This window comes from Scardinius erythrophthalmus, assembly GCF_964197995.2.
Source record: "Scardinius erythrophthalmus genome assembly, chromosome: 5".
Lineage (NCBI taxonomy): Eukaryota > Metazoa > Chordata > Actinopteri > Cypriniformes > Leuciscidae > Scardinius > Scardinius erythrophthalmus.
In genome coordinates, this window is record NC_138225.1 from 37857156 (window position 1) to 37875537 (window position 18382).

Genomic DNA, 18382 nt, shown 5'->3' on the forward strand with positions numbered 1-18382 from the left:
CAAAACTACTAAAACATAAACTAAAATTAAAACACATTTCAAAGCCCTGTGCAAATCTAAACTCATCAACTGGTTGGTTTTGAGGCACTAAAGAATCTTGATAATTCCGGGGGAACTGTAATAAAACTTTAAAACTGAAAACTGTAATATATTCATAAAATTTCAAATTTCTGTCTACTTAAGAATATTTATGAAACATTACCTGTCAGGATCTACAATATTTTCAAATATTTTTCAACCTTTTTTTCATACAAACTACACAACATTTAAAATTCCAACAAAATATAAAATTTAAGAATCCATAAATCTTGAATGACATCCTACACTGTAAAAAGTGGGGGAAAAAAATATTTCTATCTGATCGGAGAATTAAAATTAAGTAACACTGGCTTTATTTAATACAAATATTTTGTCTTTAACAATAAAATTTTATTAATTTAGATGTTACATCACATAAAGCAAATTTTAAGTAAAAAATGCAAGCCTACAAAAAATAAACATTTGAAATTAAATTAAAAATTCAAATGTTATTTTATGAATTACACTTACTGTAAATGACTGCATGTTCTCTGGACTTGTGGTCTTGGGTCCAGCTTCATAGTTGGATGCAGCAGATTCTGAAAGATACACAAGAGAGTCCCACGAGTCCCAACCAGACAGACTGCTCTTTGAGTACATCTTAGCCCTGGGTAGAAATCTCTCTACTCCAGAACTCGTTCAGAAAGAGGACAGCAGAATCCGGTCAACGCTATCTGCAGGCTTCAGCTGAAAGTGAGTGTGTCTACACCATGAGAGATGAACTCAACCTGAATCCCTTTGACACAGAGCCGACTGCCCCAGAACAGAGAGAGAGAGAAAGAAATCTACTACCCTAAAAGCGTTACCCCCACCCAGACATCCAGCGACAGGCTCCCCCACTTTGTTACCATAGAGATTACGCTCCCAGGAAGCAATGTCTTTTTAAACATTCTTCATGGAAACAGCATTCAAGAGGGACACAATACAGCTGGCTCTCTCTATTAAAGTCAGCCCAGTGCCTTGACTCAAGCCCCCCTTCTCTCTCTCTTTCTCTCTCTCTGTCTTGATCTCTCTCCTCCTACACCTCTCTCTCTCTCTAATCAAACTTAATCTCGTCTGAATTTCTCTGATGGCACACGAGTCACTCTGTCCCAGGAGCAAAATCACTCATTTTGTAAGCAATAATTAAGATGATCTCTTACAGGCGATGGGACAAAAAAATGCCTTCGTGTTAAATATTACATGTTTTTTTCATCGCAAAGTTCCCTAGGAGCGGCAGTGGGAGGGAGAGAAGATCCCTAAAGTGGATTTAAACTAACTTAGACACACTATGACGCTTTAGCCTTTTATTTCTCATCTAATTCCAGTGGCTCATCACAGTGCACAGTGTGTCAGCCCAACTGGCCCTTGGCTCTTTGTTACGGCTCTCCGCGGGGATGCTGTCCGTTTCAACACCGAGCCCTCTATATCCCTCCTAGAAGTGCAGGCAATTCTTGCTCATTTAACATAGTGTTTGGTGAGAAGTAAAACAAGCAAATTCTATTTAGACTCAGGGATTGGGATACAAAAGTACCTTTCGCTGCAAGGAGCTTGTTTGGTTGTAGCAACGTCAAGAATAAACATGTCCTCCTCATATTTCTACTGTCAGTCACATTAGTGTGCAGAGCAGCTTTTATTCCCAAGCTGATATGGCTGAAAAAACTCCTCTGACTGCAACAGCGACTTTAGCCGTTACAGCCGTTAGCTTAGCGTAAATCTTTAAAAAAATACTTTCTAACGCTACAGCCAGGCCTCTGTTATCGTCTGATCTGCTGTTGTTTGAACTTAAAAATTATTGCCTGGACAACTAACTGAAATAAAAGTTTAAATTACAGAACTAAACAAACTAAAATTAAAACACATTTCAAAGCCCTGTGCAAATCTAAACTCATCAATTGGTTGGTTTAGAGGCACTAAAGAATCTTAATAATAAATATAATTTATAAATAAAATATATAACTAAAATTCCATGTAGACTTGTAGGGATTTGAATACAAAACTAACTTTCGCTGCAGAAAGCTTGTTTGGTTGAAGCAATGCCAAGAACATCTGTTATCATCTGATCTGCTGTTGCTGAGGAAAAACTGTCATGTGGAATTTGTCCGTCGTCATTGCTAAAGGCTATCATCCAGATGCAAAAAAAAACAGAAAAAGAGAGAGAAACGGCATTTAATCTCACCAGCGGTCGGTCTGATGCGACGTGAGGCCACTTTCAGATGTTTGCTCCTGCCCAGCTCCTCTCCCAGGAGATAATACCAACCTCTGATCTCCTGTCAGCAAAAAATGTGAAAAATACAATTACACATAGAAAGCCATGGGAAGAAGATGCTCTTTCCTTCGCCAGGTTTCACATTTGTAATATCTGTTGACTTGTAAATGCATCCCTCATAGGGACAGTATTAAAATGAGGCCCTGTGGTTTGTCTGCAGCGTACTGTTCGTGTGTCTGTGTGTAGGTTTTTGAGACCTTTGTAGCTGTAAACAGCTGATGCCCATTTTACTCTACCGCTCAGCCAGATGGCATTGTGTTATGTAAAACATCCATCGGGCTTGATCTAATTTTTCCTTAAATATCACCCTCCGAGAAAGGATTTACTGTCTTAACACATGAGTATAAAACTCTTGAATTTGACAACGGGACATAATGTAAAGGAACAGGGATCTCAGATGGGATATCTCTTGTTTTATTGTGCAGACGAGCATGCAGAATAAAGTCACTATGCCAGCATGTTTGCGGTATGTTGCTTTTGGTAATTGTAGGTCATTTTTCAAGCCTCAATGAACAGTCCCGTCGCTGCTTCCCCCACTGTGTAATTAGATGATGGTGTGGTGGAAATGCTTTGACAAGAGGAGAATGAAATGAAGAGGAACATTTCGTTAGATAAATATAAAATTATATCTTTCTTAAAGAAAGTCAAACCTAAGTGGTGTTACAATGAAAGAACATTTTGGTTTTTATATATTCTGCATTAAATAGGTCAAAAGAGACAGTAAAGACATTTATAAGGTTACTAAATTAAATATATTAAAATTGAAAACAGTCATTTTAAATTGAAATTAAAAAAAATACTTTTTAAGGGTTTATACATAGGCTTTTGTACTTTTATCTGCATAAAATATACAATGTGTTTATGTATATATGCCTTTTTTTGGTTTCATTGTTTATTTTATTAATGTATGAGTGGTGGGAGAAAAAACAAACACACACACAAAGAAAAACCAATAACCATTGCACTACTGTAAATTGTAGCCTATGTAACCTTTTAAAGCATGAATCAATGTTCTGTCATATTGGTAAAAATAAAAATCCAAATGATTTTCAAAGCACTAGACTGGGTAAAATCGCTATGGGTAAATGTTAACAACAGGATATTCCCCTAACAATGGATTGGAGCAAACGCACACCTTTTGGAGGTGCAGGTTAAAGAAGAAAACTTCATAAAGGCAAAAAAGTGAGTGTGAGTTCCATTTTGCTTTTGCAACAGGATATTTACCTTAGCTGAGGTGATGAGGGAGTGGACACCAAAACTCATACAGCCCAGGAAGTCACTGCGCCTGTGGGCAAAATCAAACACTCTAAAACACAACAACAGGCGGGAATTTTTGAAGTCCTGATAATGTCATCATGATATTCATTCAGTTAACCCTACTTAGATCAAGTTAGCTGCCCTGTGACACCGCTGGTGTAGAAAAACCAACCAATAACATATTGATTTTTTACTGAGTGAATGTGGTTTTTGCAGCGTGAAGATAAAATACATACAGGAATAATTGTACTTATGGTACACATATAACTAGCCTGTATCAATGTAGAAAATCAACATGTGAGTGAAAAAGGGTAAGGTCCTACCTGGAAGTTCGATTGCGATTCCACACTGTTAACAACAACCTCTTCTTCTGTTCGTCTTCATCCACATCTCTGCAACATAAATGCGACACTTCAAAAGCTCATTCATCAATGTCCTGCTTCATCCAAAAACACAATGGCCTTCTCCTCCAAAGACTTGAAAAAGACAGCCTTTCTTTCAGCTAACAAGAGAGAGCCAGGAGACCCAGCCCTAAAGTCTCTGTTGAAAAGACTGATTGAGATAGAGCCTGTCAGACAAGGTGTTAGAGAGCACGTGAGGCTTAGCACGTATAAGATAACACGACACTCTTCCACTTCCTCTTTTTAAACACAATATTACAAGTGCTCGGTCGGTAGTGAACAATAAACCTCTAAAAGAATCACTCACAACATAAATGTCTCATTGAAAACAGGACTCTTGCAGTCTAGAACAGTCCTGGTCTTCCATCGCTTGCTGTGGTCCACATCTGGAGCAATGCAAATCTGGAATAAATAATCTATTAAGTGCACTAGTTTAACATTGCTAGCGGATATATTCACCATTTTCAGAGGGAAAATCAATCAACACTTGAATCAGGAATTGAGTGGACAGCTGCCAACACAACTGATGCTTTCTCATGCCTGAAACCTGTTCAGGCTGACATGAAAACGGGTTCATTTCAAGGACAGACATCCACAGAGGATTATGCGACAAATAATGACAAAAATAATAACACATCATCACCAACAGGGAACGGGAAAGTTACTGCTGTCTCTCTGCTGAGAGGAAAATAGGTTTGACTTATTTTATGAGGCTCGCAGTCACATCACCTCATGTGTCAAAATACGGCCTGCACAAAACCAAGGTTGCATATGTCAAAATGCCCACCTTTACATATGAGTCACATGGTCTGTACTCTCTTCCCATGAGTCCTCTGGCCTCTAAAACTTTAAAGAAAAAAACATGATAGCATGATTAAAAAATGCTGTAACTGAATTGAAATGCTGTAAAATCAGTAATTAAATTATCATTTAATTATGAACAGTGTTGGGGGTAACGCAATACAATAATTAGAGTTATATACACAAAATATACTTTATGTATTTAATCTCACTTTATTAATCAGTGTCTCTGCTGCTGACCTTCAATGATCCAATTCAACCATACTAATAAGTAAAAATCTACAGTATAGACATGAATTTAATTTCCTTTAGCCTGAGGCTTATTCATTTCACTTTTGGTGTGAAAGGGCCTTTTTTGTTATTAAAAAAACGAACAAGCAAGCCAGCCCAGATGAGAAAAAGTAACGTAAAAGTAATATGACGCAAAGCTTTCCATAAAAAGTAACTAAGTATGCAATTAGTTACTTTTTAGGGAGTAACACAATATTGTAACACATTACTTTAAAAAGTAACCCCAACACTGTTTATGAATGTATGAAAGAAAGTTTCCTGTATTAAATAAGTGCAAGCACAACCACAACCACATGTTGATCTTATTTTAATCAAACAAACTGTTAAACTTCAAAAGTACAAAGTACAAAATCTGTTCACAATGATGCTTACTTTGAACATAGAGCCACCCACTTCCCGGAGTAACTATCAGTTTGAGTTGACCTATGGTCAAAGGGAAAAAAAAATTATACACAGACACAGCATAATACAACTAATAATAATGACTTTTTGACTTTTTTTTAAATTAGCTATAAATCAATAAATAAATAACTGTTCAAAAGTTTGGTGTCAGTAAATGTTATGCTTTATGCTCACCTTTATTTTTACACCTTTAAAGGCTGCCTTTATTTTATTACAAAACAGTAAAAGCATTGTGAAATATTATCACAATATAAACATCTAGATTACTAATTTAACCCCTGTTCCCTGAAGAAGGGAACTGAGACGTTTCGTCAGAAGTGAACTGATGAATTGGGATCTCGCCCTGAGAGCTGCCTAATTCCCCCACACCCACTGGGGGGTAGACAGGACAGGGCTTTAACACAGAGAGAGTCGATCACTGCTGTTCCCTCTTACCCAAACAGTGAGACACTGGGAAAGCGTGGCTATTCTAAACTGAAGGGGACGCTACGGAGACCACATCCTGCCCGTAGGGAGGTAACATGTGGAGTTACACATATGGACTGACCGTTAGGGCAGTGCTACATATGGAAGGTCTCTGTGGTAGATCCAGCCTAGCTTGGGTGAAGTCAATACCAGCATAGACAGCAGAGCGGGCTCTGCCAAGGGAAAGGTACAGGCTCACCGACAGGGAAGCAGTACCGTGGAAGAATACACATGTGGGATCACCCGTAGGGAAATCACAACACATGGGCTTTTCTGACCTATTCTAGGCCTTCACCTTCTGGGCATACACACGAGAGCTAGACCTAGTGTCGAACTCCTCCACCACGTCTGAGTGCCAAGGGTGCTGTAGGAACTCCATCCAGGGTTCGCCAGGTGGGGAACTCACCTGTGGAGCAGATAAGCGCACGTATTCCATCCTAGGAAGGGAGCGGGGCTGCAAACGAAGCATCAAGCGGGTCCTACCAATTACTAGCTATTCATAGCCAGTACACAGGAGGACACAGGCTCTACACGGAGATTATAAAACCTTGCAAACGTGTTAGGAGTCCCCCAGCACGCAGCTTTACACATGTCTGTCAGCGAGGGGCCGTGCACCAATGCCGAGGAAAAGGCAACACTCCGAGTGGAGTGAGCACCCCACCCCAACATGCCTGGACACTTGCTTTAGGGGAACTCCTGCCCTTAGAAAAGCATGGTCTGACCATGGGCTGAAGGTCTGGCGACAGGCTGGTGTGATTGCCACCCTGTGTGTGACGCATTACCATGCCCATCTCAGGACTCGGCCGTGTAGCCAGTGCTGAAGCGGTCTCATAAGAAGCAACTTGAGCGGCGTGACTGTGGCTGCGGATGCCATATGCCCCAGGAGTCCTTGAAACAATTTCAGTGGAACCGCCATCCTGCCCTTGAATGAATTTAGGCAGTTTAGCACTAACTAAGCACGCTTGTTCGTTAGTTCAGATTGCGAAAACCGTGCTCCCTCAGAGGACCTCCACAACCTTTGTGAAGAGCTTTTCTTCCTGGTTCGGTGTACACACTCGAACAATAATTGCAGAGCAGAATATTCAAAAGCTTGAATGGGTGAGTTCAGCATGCTACCATTCAAACCCGCTTTGTGGGGTGTGGTTCGCGATGCAAATATCACTCGCCAATGTCCATTTGCATGTTTTGTTTACACTCGAAGGTGATTGGGCTCTCAAGCGAGATCCCAATTCGTCAGTTCACTTCTGACAAACGTCGAAAGTGGCTGACTGATAGGGAACATCTGTTATCTATTTTAAAATATTTTTGGTAACAATTTACAGTGTTTCATTTGTTAACATTAGTTAACTACATTAGTTAGCATGGGTTAAGAATGAACAATACTTCTAGAGCATTTATTAATCTTGGTTAATGTTAAAGGGAATTATTTTTTCAGAGACCTTTCCAGGACAGAACAGTTTTAATAATTCAAGGTTTTCCATGACTGTGGATACATGGGAAATAACTTTTAAATTCACTGTAATATTCTTATAATATAAGCAGGCATTCATATAATATTCTTAATCTTACAGTTCAAACTACAATCCGACCTCTAGTTCATAAAGGCCAGAGGAGAACTGGCCCCCGACTGAGCCTGGGTTCTGCCAAGGTTTTTTTTTTTCTCCATTAGGTCACCTGATGGAGTTTTAGCTCACCATTAGGTCACCTGATGGAGTTTTTTTTCGGTTCCTTGCCACTATTGCCTTTGGCTTGCTCTGTTGGGGATATTTTGGGGATACTTTGGGAATATTTAATTTAAATTTATCAATCAATAAATTTCACTAGAAACAAACCTTGTTGTATTATTTCAATTTAATACTGTGAAGCTGCTTTGATACAATCTGTATTGTGAAAAGCGCTATACAAATATACTTGACTTGACTTGACTGTAGTCTTTTTCATAAAAACATCCACGCATGTGGACCAGAAAACCTGTCACGAATTTACAGGTGACAATGGCAAGTCCAAATTAGTAGAGCATGCCATATGAGTAAAAAATCCTGACGCAGCAGCTAGTGTTACGTTTCTGTTTAACTAATATGTTCACGGACACACATATTTCCTCCAGACCTGCAGCAAAGCCTGGCCATCAGATACACTACAAAACACTGTGTCATGTGCAGTCAAACAAAACTAAGTCTTTATCAGCTAGATCAATGGTTCTCACACTGTGATCCGTGGACCATTGCGGGTCCGTGAAAGACTTAAAGTGGTCCACAAATTAAAAAATACTAAAGTAGAAAACAGTTCATTTAAAAAAACATTTAAAAAAACTTACCAACACCAATCTTTTGAGCTAACATTTGGCTCATTCCATTTCATTTGCAAAAACTCACATGCTAATTTCAATAAAATAAGAAGCAGTATGAAAAAAATATGAATCTTTAAAAGTGAGGCAATTTCAGATGGGTATAAACTTAGGATACTTTGTGCAGTATTTAAAACTGAAGGTAACTCTTTACGCATTTTTGAAATGTTATTTAAGCTTCTGACAATATCCACACACACAGCAGCTCAATAAAGACTCACCATGAGTTTGTAAAAGAAAAGATGATCTCTGCCACTGTCTTAAACAGCTCAGTCTCACTTTCTGTGCCTTCTGACAGTCCATGTTATAGTACAACCACAGTTTGACTGATTTTAAAAATGTCCCAAATTGCATGCATCACACATGAATAGTCAGAAATCTAGTAAATTAATTCAGATGTGATGCCTAACAGCTATTCAAGAGCTTAACTGCCACTATGCATATGTTGCCACTGGAGGATAAAGAACAGCAGGAGAAAACAAGCATAAATTTCAACCGCCTTTCATTTTGAATAGCTGATAAGACAGGACGAGCTATGATTGGTCAAAGAGCAGCATAGACCATGTGAAAGGGGGTGTGTGGAGGGAGGAAGGGAAAGTCCACCTGCTGTCCTATAAACAAAACCTTTGACTGGGGTTGCCCTTCGTGCTGATCTGAGATCAGTTGCATCATGGTTTCTCTTAATATATATATATATATATTTGGAACAACAACAAAAAAACGTAAAAACAGTGCACAAACTCTTAGATCTGCTGAGCAATGAGCTCACCATGGACTTTGACTCAAAAAAACATAGACAAAACTTTATATAACTCCGGCTATAAAATACAAATGTGTCTTTTTCTTTTTTAATATAAAATCACACTCTAGGAAAAAAATCTGAAATACATGATTGTTCTTGGAAAACAATAAAAGCAATATTATGGTGAAGCCTTTGTTCTTGTCTGTTAAAGGACTTTAATCTTTGTGAGTCATTCATTGACACAACAGGAAATCAAACAGTCAGAGCTTCATTAATTCCTGGATGAAACTACCTTTCTCCAAAGGTTAAATCTTTATTTCACAAGTTCTACTGTAGAACACAAGGGAAATAAGAATAGCGACTTGGTGCTAGTTGTGTAATCATGCTGACCAACTCCCTGATGTAGCCATCATGTGGCTGTGAATAGTAAACATCCCTCTGCAAGAGCAAAAACATGTTGACTGCATAAAGCATGGTGTTAAGCTTTGTTCCCTGGTCTCCTTGCATGGGAGAGCCATGGAAAATGCATGCAACTCAACATCGACACAGAAAAAAATTAACATTAAACAGATGGCTAAGAACAAGCAGGATTTTTAGTCAAATGAATTTAGCCATTATCTCATTCCAAATAAATTCATTTAAAACAAATCTTGTAATCTGTGAGGGATGGTTAAATGTATTAACTTTTTTTGGATCCAAAAGCCCCAAATATATATATATGTTTTTAAAAGAAGTCTCTTCTGCTCACCAAGTCTGCATTTATTTGTGTAACGGTCACCAGCTGGAGTGCCCTTGAGAGCCACCAGAGGGCACTCCAAATCAGACTATTGCCATTCCTCACAAACTACATTTCCCATAACTCACTGCCCGGACTCATCATCCCTGATTGCATCCACCTGTGTCTCATTACCTTGTCAGTCTCAGCCTGTGTACACTTAAACCATGTACACTCATTCATTCTCTGCGAAGTCTTGTATGTTGGCTGCATTTCTGAGCTTTTCTCTGGTTCCATGTATTTTGGTTTTTGGACTCTCCGCCTGCCTTTGGATTACCCGTTTGCCTTGTTCCCAACCTTGTGTGTTTTGTTAGTTTGGACTGCCTACCTGTGTTTTGACCTGTTGCCTGTACATTGCATTACATCTGGATTGCCCCATTATTAAAAGCTGCATTTGGATCTCAACCTTGTCTCAGAGCAGTTCGTAACAATAAAAAAAAAAAAAAAAACCAGTCATATTGTGAAATATTATTACAATTTACCGATCCAAATCTTTTGTCATTGTCTTTGTCCTTTTAAAAGTTAAGGGGATTTCCCATGAGAGTGCTAATCGGTGCATTTGTAAGTTATCTCTTATAAGGTGTTGTTTAAAGTAAAAACAACATCCTTTTTTACATCCTTGTTTCAGTCCCTTTCAACACAACAGTATTTGCTACTTACTCACTCATAAAGACAGTCTTTGCAGCCATCTAATGGCGCAACAATGTAACTTTCACTGAAGTCAAAATCACTAACAGACCCTTCCACAATACCAAATACGGCATGTTATTTAAATAAAATATTATTACTTCTTGTAAGTGTACTGTTTCAATACTACTTGGGACTAAATTGGCCCACTTTTTAGAGCACATAAGTTTACTTAAGTATACTTTAAATGTAACGGTAGTAAATTTTGAGTACACAACTAGTTTACAAATATGTTTTTTGTTTGTACTGCAACTATACTACAAGTGAACTTATAGGAATATAGATAGTTTACTATTCAAAATAAATAAGGCACATTTTTTTAGTGTATGAAAGTACACTTCCATGAAAACATAAATAGCTGGAAAATTCAGTCAATGGTGGTGAAAGAGTAGATTTGAAGTAAATTCCTTTGTACACTACCAGTGGCCTAGCCTACAGCTAAAAGCTCCTAGATCTGCTTATTTTTCAACCCTATTAGAAGAAAATAAACATAATCCTAGGTATTTATTTGAAACGGTGGCTAAACTAACGAAAAAGAAAGCTTTAAGCACCGAAGTTTCCAAACAACACAGCAGTAATGACTTTATGAACTACTTCACTTATAAGATTGATAATATCAGGGAGAAAATTATAACTATGCAACCGTCTACTACAGAATCGCATCAGGGAGTGCATTGTAGTCTCCCTGAGGGAAAATTTGATTCGTTCGTTGCTATAGAAGAGGAAGAATTTATTAAACTCGTTAAATCATCTAAATCTACAACATGTATGTTAGACCCTATACCGACTAAGCTACTGAAAGAGATGCTTCCAGAGGTCATAGATCCTCTTCTTAATATCATTAATTCATCTTTGTCATTAGGATATGTACCGAAAACCTTTAAGCTGGCTTTGATTAAACCACTTGTTAAAAAAATGCAACTTGATCCTACAGAATTAGTCAATTACAGGCCGATCTCGAATCTACCTTTTCTGTCAAAGATATTAGAAAAAGCAGTGTCTTCACAACTGTGTTCCTTTCTTGAAAGAAATTATATCTGTGAAGATTTCCAGTCAGGATTTAGACCGTACCATAGTACTGAGACAGCTCTCATTAGAGTCACAAATGATTTGCTCTTATCATCCGATCGTGGTTGTGTCTCTCTATTAGTGTTACTCGATCTTAGTGCTGCATTTGACACCACTGACCACAACATTCTTTTAAATAGACTCAAATTATGTTGGCATTAGTGGAATTGCACCAGCATGGTTTAAATCATACTTATCTGACCGTTATCAGTTTGTAGCAGTAAATGAAGAGATGTCTCATCGATCACAAGTTCAGTATGGCGTACCACAAGGCTCAGTACTAGAACCGCTGCTGTTCACTCTGTACATGCTACCCTTAGGAGATATCATTAGGAAGCATGGCATTAGTTTTCACTGTTATGCCGACGATACTCAGCTGTATATTTCTTCAAAACCTAACGAAACTTACCAATTCACAAAATTAACGGAATGCATTGCTGATATAAAAAATTGGATGACTCGTAATTTCCTACTTCTAAATTCTGAAAAAACAGAGATTCTAATTATTGGACAAAAAACTTCCTCATGTAATAACCTAGAATACTGTCTAACACTTGATGGCTGCTCTGTTAAGTCTTCGTCGTCGGTTAGGAACCTGGGTGTGCTCTTTGATACCAATCTTTCATTTGAAAGTCACGTGTCCAGCATCTGTAAAACTGCATTTTTCCATCTTAAAAATATATCTAAATTACGTCATATGCTCTCATTGACAAATGCGGAACAATTAGTTCATGCGTTCATGACCTCAAGGCTAGATTATTGTAATGCTCTACTGGGTGGTTGCCCTGCACACTTAATAAACAAACTACAGCTGGTCCAAAACGCAGCAGCTTGAGTTCTTACCAGAACCAGGAAGTATGACCATATTAGCCCGGTTCTGTCAAAACTGCATTGGCTGCCTATTAAACATTGCATCAATTTTAAAATATTGCTGATCACTTACAAAGCACTAAATGGTTTAGCTCCGCAGTACTTGAGCGAGCTCTTAACGCATTATAGTCCTTCACGTCTATTGCGATCTCAAAATTCCGGCCAGTTGATAATACCTAAAATATCAAAGTCGACTGCTGGCGGTAGATCCTTTTCCTATTTAGCACCAAAACTCTGGAACAGTCTTCCTAAAATTGTCTGGGAAGCAGACACACTCTGTCAGTTCAAATCTAGACTAAAAACACATCTCTTTGACCTAGAATACACATAACACATTATAGACTTCTATAATTCAATGTTAGGCTGCATAGATTAGGTCAGCTGGAACCGGGAACACTTCCCATAAATCCTGATGTACTCGTTACATCATAAGAAGAATGGCATCTACGCTAATTTTAGTGTCTTTGTTTATCCCGAGGTTTTCCCGCAGCCTGCCGTATCCAGGCCGTATCCAGATCTGATGAAGGACCTGCGCCTGGACCCGATGACAACGCAGTGCTGAAGTGCCAACTAGTCTCTCCCTATGGAGGATCCCTTTACCACTCTATAGATAAAGCGTTGTCGGGAAACTCAATTCGCGTACCTACCCCGAATTGATAAAATAAAATAAAATTCTGTATCAAAAATTATAAGGAAACACCAGTACTTTGTTTAGTCTTGGTTTGTAGGGAATTCCAAACCTGCGCACATATATTCAAACGCACATAACTATAGAACCAATTCTTAATGCGCATGTGAACGCCATAAGCGTTTCTCACAGGTTCACGTTTAAAGTCTGTGTAGAGAGAATGGTGTCTTCTTAGCGGCCACAAATTTAATAACAAATGATCGTTGCGACAGAAGCGAATCAATCAAAACTAACTTTAGCTGGAATATAACTTTATTAAAGAACCGCTATAAAGCCGAAACAATCTCTGTTACCTTAAATTATACGCTTATCTATGTAAAGCTGCTTTGAAACAATCTACATTGTTAAAAGCGCTATATAAATGAAGACGACTTGACTTGACTTGACTACACAAAAATTCTGATACTCAGAATTAGGAACATGTCAATATTTTCAAACAATGTGTAGGTTTATAAGACAGTACGTAAAACTGTGAAAAAAGTATTTAATAGGCTACGCTACTCAATTAAAAGAGTCAACACAGCTACAAGCCAATTATACTTACAGTATTATCTTGATCAAAAGATTGAGTACAAGTAGTCCAAATATACTAAGACTTTTCTGTCAGTATAAGTCAAGTATACTTAGTAGACTCAAAGTATACTTATTTTTAGTTTGAAAGAAGTATACTAATAGCACACTTGAATAAACTTCTTTTTCGTAAGGGCTCACATCTCCAAAAACGTCTAAACAAATTGTCAAATAGGCGCTACATTTATATATCACACATATATAAGTCACATATTTGAGGTCTAAATAACTACATTCTCATAAACTCTTAAAACTACATTCCTTGACACAACACAGTAAAAACAGTGTTAATGTGAGATATAATTACAATTTAAAGTAGCTGGTTTCTATTTTAATATATTATAAATAATTTATTCTTGTGATGGCAAAGATGAATTTTTCAGCACCAGTCTTCAGTGTCACATGATCCTTCAAAAATCATTCTAATATGCTGATTTGGTGCTCAAGAAATATGTCTTACAATTTTTAACGTTGAAAACAGTTTTGCTGCTTAATACTTCTGTGGAAAGCGTGATACATTTATATTTCAGGATTCTTTTATAAATAAAAAAGTTCAAAATAACAGCATTTATTTGAAATAGAAATCTTTTGTAACATTATAAAGATCTTTACTGTTACTTTTAATCAATTTAATGCATCCTTTCTGAATAAATGTATTTATTTATTTCAGAATCTTACTGATTGCAAATTTTGAAAGTATGTGTACAATTTTTTTTTTTTTTAAGTCTGTGGACAGATATACAACATATAGGATTTGATTCAAAAATATTTTATACTTTTTAAAACGATTTCGTAGTATATTAATAATCTGTTTTTGAAAAAGCAAATAATGTTTATTGAAGCCATTAATTAAAGTTATTATACAATTTTACAGTCTGGATGGGGGTCCCTGAGTCTTGTAAAGATTGAATACCCCATGAATTATTTATTTGTGCACAAGGAAACTGTTTCTTCAAAGAAAGATTGGCTTGGTCTTAGCATTTCAATTCTGCCATCTAGTGGCACACGGTGCACAATGTCAGTGAATGTTTAATTATCCTCACATCTGCATCAGAATGGTCTAGAAAAAACTAAGCTAAATTCTGGATGAGTTAGCCTAGTTAATTTGTAATGAGATAAATAATCACTTACCTTTTCCTTCAAAATCAGACGGGTGAATTTTCCTCCTCTTTTTGCGAGCAGGTTCTGTATTGTTCTTTACAGCAGTTTTGACCACTGAAGCCACTTTAACTTGAGCTGATGAACTTTGGCTAACAGCTTTCCCCCAGTTCCTCTCAGCAGGCCTTCCAGCATTGAGACTGCAGGGATTGCAGGATGAAACAACAATTTGAAGAAACTGAGAAAAACTCTATCAGCATCAAATGTGACACATTTTACATGAATAGGTGTATGAGCTCAACTGTAGTCTGCAATGTTCATGCTATTTGCTTTATATATTTAATATTACTTTGTGACTGTTAATATAGTTAAATTATTAATAATTGCTAACATGAATAATAACCAAGCATCATGCATTATTCCACTGGGTTGATGTAACAGCTAATCAGTAGCAAGGTTGAAAGTTTTTTTTTTTATATATATGGTCACGCTGCATTAAACAAAAACGTTCCATCCATGTGCATTTTATGTGTTTATGTCACAAGACACAGAGGTTCTTTACTTTTCCTGCTGGCTTGCAGCCAATGGCCTTTTGTCCCTGACAGATTTGATGTGTCGCACTGAAGATCTCCTCTCTCTGCTGTTTGTGTGCCTGGTTCCTTCTCTGCACGGCTTCTTTGTTGACGGTCCCTTGGGAAGCAATGGATCCTGTAGCCCGATGGATTCCCTGTGAAGTCTCTTCCTATAGGCACAGCCAGAGGAGTTATATGTTTAGCGCACTCACTTTTGACATGAATTCTAATGACAGAGTGATAGACAAGCGAACCCGGCAGGAGGCTCTCAAATGATCTTAATCCACTCGAAAAGCTGATTAACTCCAATAATGAAGAAATCCCAACAATCATGCAAGAGCTGCCAGAGCTAAACTGACATAAATATCACACCATTTTAACATTAATTTGATGTGTAAAGCTGTTGTAGTTATTTGACTGGTCTTATGCTTGATGTTAATTTGTTAATGATTTAATAACATTTTAGAAATGTACCCTATACAAAGAGTGTGAATGATTAAGTTTAATTAAGGTTTTCTAGACATGCTGAAGGGAATATCTTCTGACAGCCCAGCAGGATATCAGGTGCTTGCAGCATTGGGAGGTCAGAGGTCACGGTTCACCACCCAAAACTGAGTTAGATTAAATTGAAGTTGCTTTTTATTATTTAAACAAACTTTACTACTAATAAATTTATATTCTAATACGTTTTATAACTGGAAATTCAAATTGTGTATACAGTAAATATCAAATTGGATATATTTCTTAACCATTGGCGGCAAAAAATACATTTAGGCCACACTAACAAATGAATGAATGTCACTGCATTAGATAAAATATCAAAGCAAGTGGCATTTATTTGAGAAAAAGTTTGCACACGTTCACTTTTAAAGCAAAACATTTAACAAAAAGAATTTGTGTATAGTGTATAGTACAGTATATTGTTATATACACTGATATTAATAAATGTTAAAGGATCATGTTCATTATGAACTACACCTGTGGTTACTCTGCTAGGCCACCTGTGTGAACTGTATACATCCACAAAAAAATCACTGCATGTGAGTTGATGATGTGAGATTATTTGTTATATAGTAACTACAAAAATGGTTCATAAAAAGTTCTAGCATCATGTACAGATTCCACTTGGTTGATATCTTGTCTAGAATAGACTGAACTGGTGGAAAGTGGAAAGACATGCACAAGACAGTATGTGAATGTGCATTATGCTTCTCAAGTATGCATTAGGCTAATGCATCCAAAAGTACAATACAATCCATTATAAAATAACGACATAATATGCATGATACAACTTAGATAGATAGATAGATAGATAGATAGATAGATAGATAGATAGATAGATAGATAGATAGATAGATAGATAGATAGATAGATAGATAGATAGATAGATAGATAGATTATACCTCTCTTATTATTTCTGCCATAGAAAGATGTGGTAAAAGTAGTACGAGTAGTAGCCTATTCTAACATGCGAATTCAGCAATAGACTAATCCTAAAATGCTATGAATGATTATCCTGATATGTAAACATGGACCATACAGTGTTGCCTAAAGCAGTGACATTCATACAATTTTACTTTTTGGTGCCACTATATATTATTTTGTTAATAAACAGCAGTCAGCTGTCAGCAGTCAGTCAGGAAAAAACTTCACAGCTTTATCGTGTGTGTAATCATGAACTTGTAGCTTGAGCGCTTCAGTGATCAGACGAGCGGGTGAACCTCAGCTCCCCCGCAGTTCCTCACAATGTGCAATGTAAAAGCACTATTGTGGTGCTTGAGATTACAATAAACTTTTTTTTTTTTTTTTTTTTTTACTTAGTCTGAGGAAACTGCCAGTATTTCAAACTGCAAAATTAAGAAATAAAATTACGGCTACTTCCATGTAACTTTACGGTCATTTTTAAGAAAGAAATCTTAAACATGCACACATTTACACTCCCACCAACTTATATTACACCACATACGTATAGGAATATGTAAACTCAGTTAACGTTAACTGTATATTTTGGGGTATAAAGTAGGCGTTTCCAAACGGACCCGAACATATTTCCACAGCCGAATGTCATTAACTTACACTTACCTTTCTCTGATGTCCATATATTGCGAGTGACGTCTGCTATAATCCATCTTCTTGGATTAAACACAATAAACACAAATATAACCACAAATTCTCAGCTATTATGTTTATTTTAGCAGCTCGGAGTGGGACATTCAAACTGCAGAAACTCCCCCCATCCCGCTCTGAAGAGGAAGTGTGTTTGCTGCCTTACACACGCGCTGTATGGATGTCTCCACCAATCCGAGAGCTGCATTTGAAACACACGGAGTTTGACCAAATTTTCAGAAATACGTATGACTGCAAAAGTATTTTCCCTGAGGAAGTAACTGTTCTGTTTGCCTTAGTTTTTTTATATGATTTTTGCTTGTTGTTTCCTGTTATCCAACCTTCCCAGTCAAAAAAAAAAAAAAAAAAAAAAAAAAAAAAAAAAGTTCCAAGAACGTTTTGCTAAAGTTAAGTTATGAAAAGTTTTTTTCTCTTTTTTTTCTGAATGTTCTCTGAACGTTTATAAATGATGATTTTGTGCTAATGTTTTGAGAAATTATTAAAGAGCAGATAACTTTGAACAAACATTTTATTAACGTTAAAAGAGGGACGTTTGTTTGTTATTTCTGACAAAGTTCATGAGAACATGTTAGCTGCTGGGTATATAGTTTTTTTACTTACAGATTATCTTTCCCATAATCAGTTTAAATGTGTTCCTAGTGTATATAAACACTTTAAAAATCTTATATATACCACAGGATAACTGTTTCTTGACTTCCTTTACTAACAGACAGGGTTATATTTTTCAAGTGAGGCACAGTAGTGTCATAGCCTACCACTGAAGACATTATAGTTGCCAAGGTGTCCGGAAAGAATCTAAGTTTTTTTCGCCCTCCCTCTGGATTGTTAGCCAAGTACACTGTAGTGTTTGTCTGTATCAATCAGTACATTTTGTCCCGTTTTTTCTTTCAGCAGA

The 18382-nt window shown here is 37.1% G+C and overlaps 1 protein-coding gene across 1 annotated transcript in view; it reads right to left on the reverse strand.

Moving 5' to 3' along the window:
• rgs3b (regulator of G protein signaling 3b) overlaps positions 1 to 17605 on the reverse strand; it is a 50017-nt gene extending 32412 nt beyond the window's left edge. Inside the window, exons 1-10 of the mRNA XM_081366265.1 lie at positions 17443 to 17605; positions 15351 to 15530; positions 14822 to 14988; positions 5449 to 5499; positions 4772 to 4830; positions 4292 to 4386; positions 3907 to 3975; positions 3551 to 3611; positions 2237 to 2327; positions 550 to 617 (exon numbers count right to left, since the gene is read on the reverse strand). Of these exons, the coding sequence (XP_081222391.1) occupies positions 550 to 617; positions 2237 to 2327; positions 3551 to 3611; positions 3907 to 3975; positions 4292 to 4386; positions 4772 to 4830; positions 5449 to 5499; positions 14822 to 14988; positions 15351 to 15530; positions 17443 to 17489 (888 nt within the window). The 5' untranslated portion in view covers positions 17490 to 17605. The remainder of the gene's footprint in view (positions 1 to 549; positions 618 to 2236; positions 2328 to 3550; positions 3612 to 3906; positions 3976 to 4291; positions 4387 to 4771; positions 4831 to 5448; positions 5500 to 14821; positions 14989 to 15350; positions 15531 to 17442) is intronic.
• Positions 17606 to 18382: the final 777 nt, after the last annotated feature.